This window comes from Littorina saxatilis, linkage group LG13 (assembly GCF_037325665.1).
Source record: "Littorina saxatilis isolate snail1 linkage group LG13, US_GU_Lsax_2.0, whole genome shotgun sequence".
NCBI classification, from domain to species: Eukaryota; Metazoa; Mollusca; class Gastropoda; order Littorinimorpha; family Littorinidae; genus Littorina; species Littorina saxatilis.
In genome coordinates this window covers 18,608,047-18,624,602 of record NC_090257.1, presented here as the reverse complement: position 1 = coordinate 18,624,602, position 16,556 = coordinate 18,608,047, and the positions used below count along the sequence as shown (strand labels likewise).

The window sequence follows — 16,556 nt, the reverse complement described above, 5'->3', positions numbered from 1 at the left end:
CGTCCATCTTTTCTTCCTTTCTACCTTTCTTTCAGTTCTTCAATTTGTTCTTCCACTCATCACTCCTTTCATTCTTTCTTCCTTTCTTTCCAGCCAAGGTGCTCTGCCGACCTCCCCGCTTATAACATACACGTATTTGCTTTCACGTATCTCCTGTTGACACCTATGCTTACCTTCCACGTTCCCCTTCTCGTGTTACAGGGCAAGTGCCAGCGGAAAGACCCTCCCTGCAAGTACTTGCACCCCCCGCAACACCTGCGCGAGCAGCTTCTGCAGAACGGCCGCAACAACCTGATCCTCAAGTCGCTGCACCTGCAGGCCGCCCTCCACCACCCCCAGGTCGTACCCGGCCTCATACCCATGGTAAGTACCTGCAGCGAACGCTTCCCTGCGTGAGCCCCACTTGGCACCTGCGATTTTTGTCTTGCTACGCCTCCGTACTACAGCGTTGACCTGTGACTTCGTTATGTTGATACCTGGTGTAAACGCATCTCTGACTGGGCCCCACTTTCCTGGGACCTGATATTTTGTCTTCCTACGCCTCCTTACTATTTTGATGGCCTGTGACGCAGGTTTTGGTGTCCAGAAACTCTGCTATGATGGTTTCTACATCAAAGTATTGGGAAACACCAGTAATAAGTATTTCTGTTTCTGTTCGCCTTCCCCCAACCTCTGCTTCACTAAGGACACCTACGCCTTCTAAAACACTGTTGCCGTGATAAGGCGGTTTTCTGCCGTAGCACTTTTGACACAGTAGGTGGGGGTTGAGTTACTTGAGTCACTTCTGTCGTCTTACCCCTCTGCCTCTGTGTTTCTCTTCTGACTTCTTCTTGACACGTTACCCCTGTTTTTGTTGTCTAGCACCTTGATGTGAAGGATTTCGCACACATCAGCAGGAGGTTGTTAAATTCAACAACAAGGTGTTGGGCACTTAGAAATCGGTGTTATATAACGGGCTTTTCTACATCAGATTATGTTACCTGTCCCCTTTCCTCTCTCCCCTCCCTCATTTTGTTCACACATCTTATACCCATTGTAGGTTGTCTATAATGGTGTTGTAAGCATGATGTTTATGCTGTCATGATATTCCTTTTCTTCAGTAGGGCATAGGAGGCAAAAACTCCAGGCTTCAAAGAACAAACTTTGCCTGTTCGTCATGGCGTACTGACTTGATTTTATGCGCATTTGTATACGAGCACAATTTGCGTTTGTTTTTAAGCCTGTGTCATTGCTTTGGCAGTGATTTAAAAACAATCTGAAATGTGCTTTTGGTTCTTCTGCAAAACTGTCTGAGAAATGTATGGCTCAGTGCATGAAAATTAGCGTGCTGGTTAAAAGCGAGTGAGGATATGAAAGTGTTGAAATAAGTGGCTTAATGCTTCATGGCTTTTGGATTCGTGTAGTCAACGTGTTTGGGGTTGTTCAGCACGCTTTTGTTAGTAATTTAACATGCCCCTGCAACGTGTCATTCGAAATATAAATTCACTAAAATATACTATGCTTCGGGTTTCCCCAGCAGCACTGCACTTGTTATTTGGCTGCTTGCTGCATATGCTGTCAGTTAAATCATGCTTCAAGATTTCACTGTCACACACAGCAGTGACTTACTTTCACTAGCTGATGTTAAACGAACGGGGAATGGCCTGACGTTGAGTTGATCAACAATGTTTTGTAGGCTAAGCAGAACTCCTGGCAGAATTCAGATTGATTCATATGCTTTGCATGAGCGATGTGAATACATTTTGTTGATTACATCATCTCCAATTTATAAATTTCTCTCGCTTTTCTGACCCTATTGAGCTTATTCCTTGTCATGAGTATCGTTGTTGTGGTCAATTAGATTGCTCTATGATATGTAAACGTTGTCGAGAGTTGACTAAGCTTTCTTTTTGAAAGCTGCAATGAGGGTTACCCTTTTTGTTTTGCTCAATTTGTGAAAACATTTCCCCCAGTTCTGCATGTTATCAGAGGCGGACCCTTCCCGTATTCCCCCCCCCCCCCCCCCCCCCCCCCCACCCTTCATCAACACTACCTTTCTGTAAGTTTTCTTTGCTGTCCTGTAATTTTACAACCCAGATATGTATTATGATATGGCCATATGTGTCATAATCTTTGTTGATATGTTGATGTATACACGTCTTGTATCTCTGGTGTGTGTTTTTCTTTCCAAATTTCATTCATCTTGAATGCGTTTTGTGCTATACTGTATTATTTTTATCATTGAATTCTGATGTCGGTTTTTACTCGTTGACACATACTGCGTGTTGTTTTGTTGTCATATTCGTGTGCGCAAATATGGACTTCACAAAATACTGTTCTTTTGCAGATCTGTACTTTGCTGTACTTCATGTTCGTCATTTATTTGTGGATCATTGCCTTATAAACCCTACCAACGTAACTGTCGATTGTGTGTGCTGTTTTAATTATGTGTCTATATTTCTGTCAAGTGTGTTGTATAAAAGCATTACTAGAACTGCAAAACAAAAGAAGACTGGGGGACTGACATCTGGCCTGTAATTTTGTTGCCATTTTACGTATTCTGTGTTTTGCTGTTTTCATGCGTATGTGTACATCAGTGTATATGTTTCTTCCTATTTCGTATCCCATACATTTGTAAGTTTGACACTGTGACACATATTCGTACATCTGTACATGTGTGTGTTTGTCCCTTTGACATACATCTTTGTGTTTGCCACTGCTCCGCAATCATCACTCATTTGCAAGTGTGTCAGAAGTGACACATATTCGTATGTATTTACATCTCTGTGTTTGACATCTTTGTGTTTACCACATCTTTGTGTTTACCACTGTTACATACTCATCTTTCATTTGAAAGTTGGTCACTTTGTCACATACATCACTTTGTCACATACATCACTTTGTCACATACATCACTTTGTCACATACATCACTCTGTATCGTCGTTGTCCTGGAATTTTGGCGTAACTCAATTCTTAGCGATGTTCATGTTTTTGTGCTTTAGACTAACAACTAAATCATTCTCAATGAGAAACATTCTCTAAAATACGATGGACGTTACATGATTTAACATTCTTTAATCTTTCTAACCATACCAGGTACAAACCTAAACTCTGTTTCATAATGTAATCAATCAGGTTTGGTCTCCTGCTGAAAAGTTAAAAAATTTAGTTACACCAAAATTCCATGACGACGTCGGTATGTTTCCTACTGTGTCACATATGCATCCATGTAATTGTATAGCAGTGACAACCACAACGGATCATTGACAGACTGACATAACGTGTGCTTGGCTTGTTTCTCTCTTTATCGTGGCCACAGGGGGCTTCCATGAAGACAGTTCCACCGGTAAGACAGTTGGCGTGCCTCCGTAGTAGTTACTGTTCTTCTTTCTCTTCACTATCGGATGACCCTCTGCTCCAAGACACCACCCCCCCCCCCCACCCCCCCCCCCCCCCCCCCCCTGGACTCTTTTTGCTATAGTCGTCGTCACTGTAGTTTATAGACGTCACAGAGATATGAGTGCAAAAACCTGGATGAAAGACCACCCTCCAGGCTAGATGGACCAGACCACCTGCTAGTCAGAGACCACATTTAAAAAAAAAAGTTCAATAAGTTTAGTTTTTAACATTTGTTTATTTATTTATTTATTCATCTATTTATTTATTTATTATCATTTGTTTATCACAAAATACAAAACTCTGAAGACTTGCTGTGTTGAAATCGAATTTATTTTTACATCGAAATTTGCATTCAAAGAATTATTCTTTGATGTGTTGCACTGATTATGCACGAAACTAAGAAGTCTGGATACATTTTAAGCGTCTGGCATTTATTTATTCATTTATTTATTTATTGAATTCAAAAGATGTACAGACTTATTGGTTCTTCCTGTATCCTGGAGGATGTTCGGTCATTGCAGGTTTCTGTTTGGAGCATTATGTCTGATTTCCTTTTCCTTGCTATACTCTACTAAATTCTGACGGAGCTTGGTTATGACCTCGACCTTGTATGCCTTGAGAAGGACACTAATGTTGACCTTGAACTTGACCTTGCCACAGTGGTCGTTGGAATTGGGGCAGCACTTTTGCCTTTCATACAGCGGGAGCAGATTGATGATGATGCCATTTTTTCTTAATTCATCAGAGAAGGGGAGTGTTGATTTTGTTAAGCTTGATATTTTTAAAGACAATAATAGTTGCATCACTTTCTGTAAAATACGCATCACAGTATTATTTTTACATCGAAATTTGCATTCAAAGAATTGTTCTTTGATGCGTTGCGCTGATTATGCACGAAACTAAAATTTATTTATGTATTTATTTATTTATATCCTATCTGAATTCAAAAGAAGATTTACAAACTTCTTAGTGTTCCTGTATCCTGGAGGATATAGAATAAATATAAATTGAATAAAATTGATATCTGCTCCTGCCACTGAGAGGTTGAATGTGTTGCATTGAACACGACCAAGGACACTAACATTTCCTAGCATCATCTGTGTTCTCATATTTGTCTGTGCCGTTCACGGATCTAGGGCTTTCCTTTTACCATTTTATTTCTAGTTATCCTAGATATACTTATGATTTGTCATCCCAATTAATGACCTAATATACCATTAAATACACCGGCACAGTTGGCTTAGTGGTAAGGTGTCCGCCCCGTGATCGGGAGGTCGTGGGTTCGAACCCCGGCCGGGTCATACCGAAGACTTTAAAATTGGCAATCTAGTGGCTGCTCCGCCTGGCGTCTGGCATTATGGGGTTAGTGCTAGGACTGGTTGGTCCGGTGTCAGAATAATGTGACTGGGTGAGACAATGAAGCCTGTGCTGCGACTTCTGTCTTGTGTGTGGCGCACGTTATATGTCAAAGCAGCACCGCCCTGATATGGCCCTTCGTGGTCGGCTGGGTGTTAAGCAAACAAACAAACAAACAAAACAAGTCGCGTAAGGCGAAAATACAACATTTAGTCAAGCTCAGTTGAACTCACAGAATGAAACTGAACGCATTGCTTTTTTTCCGCGAGACCGTACACTCGTAGCATCGTCTGTCCACCGCTCGTGGCAAAGGCAGTGAAATTAACAATCCAGAAAAGCGCGGTAGCGGTTGCGCTGAGGAGGATAGCACGCTTTTCTATATCTCTATTCTTTTTAACTCTCTGAATGTGTTTTGAATCCAAACATATCATATCTATATGTTTTTGGAACGGACAAGGAATAAGATGAAATTGTTTTTAAATCGATTTCTGAAATTTAATTTTAATCATAATTTTTATATTTTTAATTTTCAGAGCTTGTTTTTAATTCAAATATAACATATTTATATGTTTTTGGAATCAGAAAATGATGAAGAATACGATAAATGTATTTTTGGATCGTTTTATAAAAAAATAATTTTAATTACAATTTTCAGATTTTTAATGACCAGTCCGGCCTTCGTCGATCAATTTGATTGAAAAATGAGGGTGTGACAGTGCCGCCTCAACTTTTACAAAAAGCCGGATATGACGTCATCAAAGACATATATAAAAGAGAAAAAGGAAAAAAACAGTCTGGGGATATCATACCCAAGAACTCTCATGAAAAATTTCATACAGATCGGTCCAGTAGTTTACTCTGAATCGCTCTACACACACACACAGACAGACACACACACACACACACATACACACACATACACCACGACCCTCGTCTCGATTCCCCCCTCTATGTTAAAACATTTAGTCAAAACTTGACTAAATGTAATGACCTAATATATACCATTAAATACATTGAATAGCTCCCCCGTGTCTTTGTTAGAATGGTATGACAGTCTAGCTGAGTTTGCTTAGCTATGCCCTTACTATAGCACAAAGACAATTACTCTGCTTGGTTGTTTGAAACCGTGACATGCTTTTATAATTTTCCCATTGTCTTGTGGCACACTCATGGTACACAGCAGGCGTTGAAGTTTTAAGTCATTGAATGAAATTTAGATGGATTCCAATAATGTGTGAGATTAGCATGCCTCCATATTCTGTGTTAAATGTGGATGGATTGCTACAGATGTACCAATAAAAATCAAACTTTATGCTCTGTTGAACATGCTTTTACTGGAAAGCGTCTTCTTTAGCCCCTACCCTTAACCCCTTCACTGCCACAGTATAACAGCATTATCCGAACGGTCTATGGGAAAGAAATGTGTTTAGAACCCCTACAAGTACTTGGACAGTGGTTACCTCCCATTTAGTTTTCAGAAATGTCCTGAAATGTTGTTGACACAAATCCCACGTATCAGATACGGTTATGTGCGTAGGACAAACCGAAAATGACCATGTATTACATACGGGGTGGGCAGTGAAGGGGTTAACCCCATGTCATGCGGCAAAGAGATCAGAAGTAGAGCATTTTGACATCACACTTTATCAAAGGTTTTATTCTTTGGCCACAATGCAAGGTAAAAAATGTAACCCACAGGAAATATTGGAATTAGATTAGAATATAAACATATATTTGTATTTTCTTTGCTGGGATATGGCGTACATTATATTAGCTGAAATTCATGTTTATAACTCTTTCGATTAATATCACAGAGTTTATTATGCTCAATGTCCCTGGTTCATCATTTCAACTTTTTTTCCTTCACTTTTATCGTGTTTTGCATGACTATTTCCCATCTTTTGCTCTCTCCATGTTATTTCAAGAATACTGTTTCATTATCTGGAGCACATACATTTATGGTTGTATGACGAAGTGTGTGCATGTAACGTTGCTTTCTTGATTTTTTTGTTTTGCTGGTTGATATAGGCGCATACCAAAGAAGACCTGGCGTGAAAAACGACATGTTGGATTGTTATGCTTGACATTTTCACAGAACTAACATCTGTGGACGCACGCATGAATCATACTTTCTTTTTAGTTTGGTAAATGTTGTGTTCTCAAGATTCATTGTAATCTGAATGTTTGTAACAGGGGAGTATATTCTCATGGAACCTGTGTCACTATCAGTAATGCTTTGAAAATGTTGGAAGCAACATTATCTTCTCTCAGTGTCTCTCTCTCTGACTGTGAATTTCACATTTTGTATGCCTCAATTTTTTTTTATTTAGTTGATTTTGTCATCTAATGCATACAGTGCAGTTTTGTGGCTTATGCATTGCCTCATTTTTTTTACGAGTTTGCACTATTTATAGTTGGATGACATTACAGACAGTTTAGGGCTGGGATATGCTACTGTACTGTTGACATCGCTTTGCATGCCTTGAATAGGGCAAACAAGACCCCAAAAAACGTTAAGAGGAGCATAACAACAAAACATAAAAATGTTTTCTGAAAAATCTATTTCCAGGTACGGGTTTTTTTTCAAACATGTTAGTTCCAATTCAGAGCAGCAACTACCTTTTTGGGTTGATCTTTTTTCCAATTCAGAATGTTCTCCTCAGGACGTACATTTTCAATTGGTCTTGTTTGCCCTGCGTGTGATGTTTGGATTCTTATTCTATTGTTGTGCATTATGATTTTCATCATTAGTTGTGAACAATCACTTTTCAGCTATTGCAGTTGCTAGTTTGGATTGTATTGGTTGATTTTTGCCACTGTCATTTTACTCTAACTGTACCACGGGTGCCAGAAGAACTGCGTGGAAAAAAATCAAGGAATATTTCCTAAATGAGCAGAAAGATTCACGTCCAACGTTTGAACCTTTTGGTCACGAGCCCAAGCTTATTGTTGACAGTATTATTAGCATAGGTGTCTTGATTGCCGTTCTACACTGGACCTGTAGGATTTGTTGGTCTCACCACCAATCTAGGATCCCGTAAAGAGAATTTTGAATGTAAAGCTATGATTGAGGATTTGAGTATGAATTACCTCAAAATGAATGCTACATCTGTAGCTTGAGTGACAGACTGATAAACCTCAATTACTTTCTGGCTTGACTCTTGCAAAACTTTTGAAAGAACACGACATTTTGAAAACTTTCGAGATTGTGTGGTGTTTTGTGTTAGTGTTTTTATTAACATGTTTAGAAAGATTCTTTCCCAAGATCTTAATAAAGAAGTGCTAAGTTACTAAATTGTCCACACAAAAAAGTCTAAAGGGATATCAATCATTTTTGAAGATTGCCTCCAAGATAGCGCTGAAAACTGGGGGGAATAAGGAGTCAGCCTTTGTGGTATATTAAATGGACCCAGTTCTCTGACATTGCGCTTAGAAACCCATAATGACAGGTCAGTCCAAAGAAGATAATTTACCACCATACCCCTCCCCCCTCCCCCAGCAGTTCTCTGGCACCCGGGCAGCCAGCACCGGCCATCATACTAATTGGTCTGCATGTGTTTCTGTTACGTTTTTTGGCGTTTGAGGCCGGAGGCAAACCCATGGCCTACCCCACTGCCGTCATGCCTGGACAGATACCCTACGTGGTTAGTGGTAACACTTGTGCCCTTCTGTCCTCTCCTCCTCTTCCTCATTCTCCTACTGGGACTGTCCCGCTCTGTCGAGCAGCGACGCGTCTAGCATTCTCCTCCGCCTCTTGTTTCTGTCCATCAATCTTTTGTGTATTTCAGCTAGCGCTCTCGTTAGAGCTCAGTTTCCACTTTTTATTCTTTTTTTCATGTGCTTTCTGCTTTTTCCGATTTATTGAGTGGATTTGGTATGTCAGAGACTCTGAAATACTCACTGTTCGTTTGAAGGAAGTAGGCATCGCCATGCCCTAATGAAATTGGGATACACACAGCTTCCAGTCATCATTTTAGGACGATTTGTGCGCATTCTTGAGAATTTGTGTATTTCTGAGTCTCTGCCATTCAGCTGTTTATTTTGCTTTTGCTTGTTGTGCTAAAGTCAGCTTTGCATATGTGTTGCTGATTTGTGTATGCTTTGCTGCATTTGTCGTTTGCACACACAAAAATGCTAGAATTATATGCTTTTGAAAGCACAGCTATTTCACTGCTCTGTTTGTATTACCTTTACTTCAGGCTTTGCAGGAGAATTGTTCTGCTCAAGACCTTGTAAATGTAGGCACCCTTTTCTTTTATTTTTGTTTGTTTTGTTCTTTCTTTCTTTCTTTTTTCAAATGTTCAGTTAAAATATGAGTTAATTATGTTTTCCCTTGTGACTTACACCAACTTCAGCTCTTTCCCTGTAGTTATATCAGCTTTTTTCAATAAAACTAATGTTTATATCTTCTTGGCTTTGCACGCTTTCTGTACACGCTTTAATACGTTTTGGCTGGCATGGCTTTTTGGTCACTGCTATTCTGTACCTAGCTTGCGTTCATGTCAAAACACTTGTTCCATGCTGTTTTCTGCTTTCTTCAGGGTCCGAATCTGGAGCTTCGGATAGTTTTGTTATCTTTTGAGCATTTCAGCAAAGTCACTGGGATTTGGTCATTAACCAAGTCAGTTCCTAATTTGTTTGCAAAACAATAACACGTTAAAACCTGTCCGCTGAATTGTTGTCATTGTTTTCAAAATGGAAGAATTTCAAAAAAAAAGTGTCGGGGTTTTATTGGCGAAGAGTTGTCGCCAACCAGTCACGCTGATTAGTGGATTGAAGCGATCACCATGTCACAGCGAACATTCAGCTCCCATGAGCTTATGTTATATAGGAAAAAGCATCATGTCCAGCAGAAACTGCACAACATCCTCATCGGATCTCATTCACTCCCTGGCCGCTTAATTCCGGGTCACCCCCTTGGACAAGATTTTTCTTTTTTTCTTTTTTTAAGATCAAGATTTGTTAACAAGATTTGAAGTAAGAAATTTGAAAAGTCATGAGATTTTAGTGATATACCATAATGTACAAAAGTTTTACACATGAAAACTGCCATGTGAACTGAGAAAGAAAAGGAACTGCATCTGTCTCGGATAGGCATATTATGTTGGTTGAAGATGTGTTAAAAAAACAACGAACCAACCCCATGATCACTGGAGTCCACATAACATCGGCTATTTTACGAAGGAGCACAACTTTTCTTCAGCAAATAAAAACCCGACAAAAGTATTTTAGAGCATCGTCTATTGACCAATCATTTTGTGTGAACAAATGGTTCAGTGGCTGGTAGTTTTGCTCCAAAGTATTTGAATTGTCCAAACATCTGACTTAACAGCGTGTTTACTGTTTGCCTGTTTTATCTTTGACATCGCTGAAGTTATGACAAAGATTGGAATATCTTCACATTCTCCAGGATTCGGACCTTTTATCTTGTTAGCTTTTGCCATTCTTGACGCATTTCTTCGGTTTTGGGTTGCTTTTATGGGTGTTGCCTCATTCCATTTTAGCTTCAGGAATCTACTTCTTGTTTCAAATGTATTCTGTCGTTTTATCTGTGTGTCTGTAATGCTTTGTCAGGATTACCAAAATGCTCTGTGCTTCAAGGTAATTACTACTTCAGCTAAATCACTGAGTCTCTAAAAGTCTTCTTGTTTTTTGTCATGCAACATTTAGTTTACCAGATACAGTCAGCTGTAATAGCATTTCAGAGAAAACACATCCTACAGTAGTAGTAGGTTGTAATGCGAAGAGACAATACAAAATAATAAGGCAAAAAAAAAAAAAATAGGTGTGGTTACGGTAACATAGCCAAATAAAATAGGGTAGAAAGGTAGGCAATCACTTCTTTTTTTTTTAACTTTTTTTTCTAATGTGTACAAATTAAACCTACTTGACAGGGAAATAAGTGTGCGACTCGGGCGCTTTCGCTTTCATTGCGTTTTCTGCACTCGTTTTCTTGTGTGGTTTTTTTGGTGTTTTTTTGGACAAATGTAATAAAAAGTTATAGGGTCGGCCCCTAAAAATAGGGTAGGTCGGGTTACCGTAACCACACCTATTTTATTTTTAGGCCTAACCAACAAACAGTTGTAAACCAGTTTGAATGGAAATTTTCTGTACTCTAAATCTTGATTTAATCATGTCCCTTTTCAAATTAGAAACTCTTTGATTTTAGCTTCTGTTTGTCCAGAAACGTTTGATAACTTTTACCACTAGTCTTTACACATCCAGTGCTTTGTTTCATATCATGGCAATATTTTTTTGCTTTTTGTGTTAGGCTTGCTTTTTTATTTTTTATTAATGTCAAATGGATTGTGAAGTTGTTGTTTTGTGTCTTTCATATGAATGAATGATTTTATTTTGTAATCGCATGGCGGAATTATTGTGTCGTAGACTACGTTTATATGAGACTGAACAAAGTTAGTGCAGTTGTTTATTTGAAAGCTAAGTTATTTGGACATTTTTATTTGATTGATTGGCATCTTTTGATTGGCCTAGTCATCATCATCATCATCATCAACAACTAAATACATTACTTGTTGTTTTTGCAGTCATTAAGTAGATGTAAATTCACCAGCTAAGTTATAAAAACAAAACAGCGTACCTTTATGCATGTGAAAATGTACGTGTACAAAAAATTATGGGGCGGAGGGGGGCAGAAGCATAATGAAGTGTGTCAGGTCTTCGCCCGCAGACGACCATCTTGGTTGATTGGGTGGAAGGAGAGACGGTACCAACCACTGTTGCATGTTGAGAAAGGAGCGTGTGTGTGACTTTGAATGGCGTTTCTATTTTTAGGCTGCCGCCACATCCCAGAGCCGTCCGACCCATGTCAGCCACCCCGCTTCTTTTGTAAGCTTCGCTACCTCGTCCTCCGCTACTGCTCGAGTTCGTCAATGCTTCATTCTTCTCTCTCTCTCTCTCTCTCTCTCTCTCTCTCTCTCTCTCTCTCTCTCTTTTTCTCTCTCTCTTTTTCTCTCTCTCTCTCTTTACCTTTGAGATTATCTTTATTATATATCGTTATGACATTGCTAGAGTGGTTACGTCACACAATAGACGTCCACAGTAAGTTATTTTATGTTTAATGGCTATAACTGACAGTCTGACAGTGAATATCCTCTATTTTTCGTTTTTGTTTCTTTCATTCTTTTCCACACACCCCAAACTCATGACCTTTGTTTACAAATAATGACGTCTGTTTGTGGTGTTTCCATCACATAGCACTGTTTCTTTGAGCTTTCTGAAGTGCATTGCTTATGGCTCGTTTTCTGCCCTCGCAAAACTCGCAGCACTGTGAGCTGCTGTACTGAGCGCTAGTAGCTTATTTATGTTTACTCCTTCACTTTGTGTAGGCATGTTGCACCTTTAACCCTCCCTAAAACGAATGTGCATGAAAATTCATTGCATTTTGCATGTCGATCGAATGGAGATATCTCTGCTTTTCTTTCTTGGAATTCGTGTACCATTTGCTTGTAGTTGTCCTATCATCGCTCGTCTCTTTTTTCTCGGAAATGGATGTCAAGCATTTTTTCAGATACCTACGCTTCTGCAGGAAAAATAATTAGATAGCCTTGGACAAGCCTAACATTTCAATTAGTCATTTCAGAAGAAATCCTCCGAATCGTCCTATCATTATTGACAGAAATTTAGTATACAGAATGTCTACTGCTTTCTTAGTCGTACGTCTATGTAGGTCTCCAAAACTCTCAGTGCTAAATCTTCCGCAACAGCTTTTAGTGCCAGCCAAGTACGACATTTAGTTAGTTTGCCTCGCATCTTTGCATTTCAAGGTACATTTCTTCACGCGAAAGGGATTAGGTGCACCACCTCAGATAAATCGAGGCTTTTACCTGTGCATTTGGTATGAGCATTCTTCCATTTGGACACATACCTGAAATGAACTGTTCGACAGCTAAGCTCTTGCTCTCTTTGCACAGTGAAATTTTCCCTTCTGAGTTTAATTTTGTAATTGACACCTGAAAATTCAATTCTGTGCAATTCCCATTCTTCACAGAAAGCCGTCTGACTGCTGATTTGTGGTAAATATCCAAGTGGAAGAACACTCATACAATGCTAGGACAGTTCTGAAGCACCGTAGTGAACAACATTGCTAACACGAGAAGTATTGCACCTTCAAACAGCTTTTGAGAGTACTCATTCACTTTATTTTCCGGTTAGACGTTTTAGACCATTTTTATGAATTAAAAACTTCTAGCAACTGAAATGACCCCCCCCCCCTACCTCTGCACTACCCTTTCTCACAAGTGAAAACAAAACTATTAAATAGAGGATGATAAGTTTGCATAATATAAGAATGTAGGGAGAGAATGTTGCCCTTGTTCCCTGGGCAACAAACTGAAAGCTTATTATCTCATTATTTGAATTGCCTGGATCCAACCCGTAACAGAATTGACACACTGTAATAAAGTTCCCACAAAACGAAGTGGATTCTATAAAGATTCAGATACCTCTTTTGAAATCGATTTAATTATCGTTAATCGTTTTAAATATTATATGAAATTCCTCCTGAACGAATACAGTTTTCTTTTTCTTGTCTTTTTCTTTTAAGAATTAAAAAAAAAAAAAGGTTAAGTTTATGGAACATTTTCTCAAAAAAACACTAAACATTGACTTAGACTCGGGCGTATCTGGCTTTAAAGTGGACAAACAAGACACACAGCAGACACAATTGCAGGTGATTAATGGTACTGTCACTTATCTCTCAATTGTTTTCCCTTCCCAAAGGGATGAAGCAAAGTTAATTGTTCTGTTAAGTCGAGTCACTGATTCACGTTAACTTTACCTCACTTAGAGTGCCCCATCTTTTCCCTTTGCCGAAACCTTCCCAGGTCATGTGCAAATGATGTGCACACTTGTTAACTAAACTTACTTGGCCAAGGTACTCCTATTCGAATCCCCAACACTGGTATACTCCTGGAACGCCAGTTTTGATGACTTTTTCACCCTTTATGTTGTGCCTGTCGTAAAAGGTGATATTGGTTTATAGAAGCCCAGGTGCTAATCCGATTGGTGCCCGTGATTGCAGGCGGGACCGCATTACCTGAGCTCTGTCCCCACGTCGGCAGTACACCAGTACAGCCCCTACGGTCTACCCACAGTGACGATGCCGGGTGGCGATGGTACCATGGTCACACAGCAGATGCAGGGTGTCATCTCCACCCCTATACCGACTAAGACTAGACCAGATCGTCTTGAGGTAGGGCGACCAACTCTATCGTGTTCCGACTATTGGGTGTATGGGTCCCAGGTATGAGGACGGAGGGTGGCATTCTTGGCGTCCTTTCTCTGTCTCTCTGGATTCTGTCTTTTCGTCTTTTGTTTAATTTAAAATTAAATGTGTCTTTTCTGGGTTTTGATTTGCAATGCAAGGCACTTTTGTTCTGCTGAGTGGGTTGAGCTTACTTTTGTCTTGTGGTTGAGTGAATTGTAGATTGAAGTTACACATTCAACGCTTGTCTGTAGAAGTTTTTCCATTTTAACTGCTCGGTAAAAAAATGATACAGCAATTTCAGGTTGTTAAGCTGGCGATTTCGAACCACAGAATAAATTTGTGAACAGTGTATCTGTCTGGTGGCTGCCTTGAAAAGTGTCTTTTCTTTAAATAAAACAAATCAAATAAAAACTTGAAGCAAACTTTACCATGAGGAAAATTCATGGTCGTGTAAATCTCGGTTTAAAGTAATATCGTGTGTTGCTAATTTTTGTGTGTGGTGAAAACGATTTGGGGAATCTCGAACATTTTGTCAGGGATTTATTAACATTTTCTCAGCAGAACAACAATGCTGCCCAGGTGTTTAAAGACTCTCTCTCTCTCTCTGTCTGTCTCTCTGTCTCTCTGTCTCTCTCTCTCTCTGTCTCTCTCTCTCTCTCTCTCTTTCTCTCTCTCTCTCTCTCTCTCTCTCTCTCTCTCTCTCTCTCTCTCTCTCTCTCTCTCTGCCTTCTCTCTCTCTCTCTATCTCTCTCTGATTGTTTATCTTAGGACTGCATTCTGAGAGTGATATGTTTTGCTTAGCGTCTGACTTTTGCTCTTTGTTGAAGTGTCTTGCATACCAAGATGTAAAGACTGAAGTTTGCCTTTGATAATAACAGGGACATCGGTCCTCGTTTTATTTCATTAGAAATTTGAATAAGTCGGTTGCAACATTTCACAAATGTTATTGCATTGAGTGTGAAAATAAAATTAATAAAAGTAACAAGAAGAGAATACTGAGGCTCAACAACAAAGAGTTGAAGTCAAATGCACAGTGTATAAATTATCAGTCACATTTAAGCTTCTATAGTACATGTATGTTAATTGGTTTTTATATGTCATGACATGTTCAGTGTCTGTTTCGTTTGACTGCACATATGTGCCAGAGTTTTCTCCCACTAAAAATGAAATATAAATGAAAAGAAAATTACCTTAAAATTATTTGTAACTGCCCAACCTGACTTTAAAAGGGAATTTTGTTTTGAAGTCTTTCTTTGCAATGAAACTGTTTTGCATTCATTTTGTTGTTGAATTCAAAACATGTTGTTTCTTAAGTAAAATTTTTGGCACTGACATTTTTACTGGTGGGAGAAACTCGATGTGATTGTCTTGTAGAGAGCGGATTTTGTTTGTCACTCTGGTGCTTTCTGTTTCGAATGATCTGTACAGTCTGTGTATGGAAACAGAGTCTTGCCATCTATGCATTGGATAGAGTTTATGGCTTTCCTTTGAATGCAGTCTGAACTATCAGATTAGTCAGACATATGTTTGGTTTTTAGGCTGGGCAGGAGGGGAGTTAGTGGGGGAACGTTGGCTCTGTTTTCTCCCCTTTTCAAATTAACTTACTGCTACACCCCTCATATTCCCTATCTTTCTAGGCCTTGCCCCATACAGTCATGTACTAAAGTATTCGATTTCAATATCAGCCTTTCTTTCCCTTATGACTATTCACAATAACATGTTTTTTGTTTTCAATTAGCCCAACCAAATGTGTTTTCTTTTTGTCTATATGTAAATCAAAAACCCTACCAGTGTCAGTTCTGGGCTGTCTTTACGTGTAGACAAGACACATTTTTGTTTGAATATTTTTTTTCCAAAAGTGTTTCTCATCTCCAGTTCTGAGTCAAGATTGTTATTATATGTTTTCATCGTTTGACTGCTTCTTGTATTTGTTCATTTTGAATGATGATTTGCTTTTTGCAGAAAACTGCTGTGTTGGAGTATGCAAACTTTTGCTTGAAGTGTTAATCCAGTTGCAGGATTTGTTCTCTGTGTAACTATCTCCACAACCTCTGGGTTTCAACCAAGCGTGTCTCCATGTGTGTGTTTTGTCTCTGTAGACCTGTATTAGTTTGTGTTTTGTGTGTTGGGCAGATGACGAGGGCTTTGATTGACGTGATGTGTATTTATACCTTCTGTTTTGTTTTTTATCTTAACAATCAGCAGTTGTCAGCCGTGTCCCTGATACCTGTTCTTACCTGTTGTAATGTAGATTGAATTACGAATGGATCAATCAAAACTAAAGTCAGCCAAGCTTTGTGAACCAATCTACCGAGAGACGATTCCTTGGCAATGAAGAAGTAGTGCAGGTGAATCAAATGACAGTGAGAGCAGAGCAAGCAAGTTGTGTTATAAAAACCACTGACATACGTTTGTTGGGCTGTGTGTGTTCCATGTCGCGGTGGCTCACACAGCGGGTTTCAGACTCTGGTGAGGCAGCGTGTGAACCCCCCTTGTCCGATTCCCTCCTCCTGGGATCTCATCAGGTCAGTTGTCATGGATACTCCTACACGTCATGGTAGCCTTGGTGACGCGCGTGTCTTGCTGGCTTCTTG

At 39.4% G+C, this 16,556-nt stretch overlaps 1 protein-coding gene across 1 annotated transcript in view; it reads left to right on the top strand.

Moving 5' to 3' along the window:
* Positions 1–201: 201 nt before the first annotated feature.
* LOC138983800 (muscleblind-like protein 1) overlaps positions 202–16,556 on the top strand; it is a gene marked incomplete at its 5' end in the record, with an annotated part of 43,514 nt that continues 27,159 nt past the window's right edge. Inside the window, 6 exon segments of the mRNA XM_070357132.1 lie at positions 202–363; positions 3,301–3,327; positions 8,321–8,380; positions 11,529–11,618; positions 13,777–13,998; positions 16,416–16,487. Coding sequence (XP_070213233.1) covers positions 202–363; positions 3,301–3,327; positions 8,321–8,380; positions 11,529–11,618; positions 13,777–13,998; positions 16,416–16,487 — 633 coding nt within the window.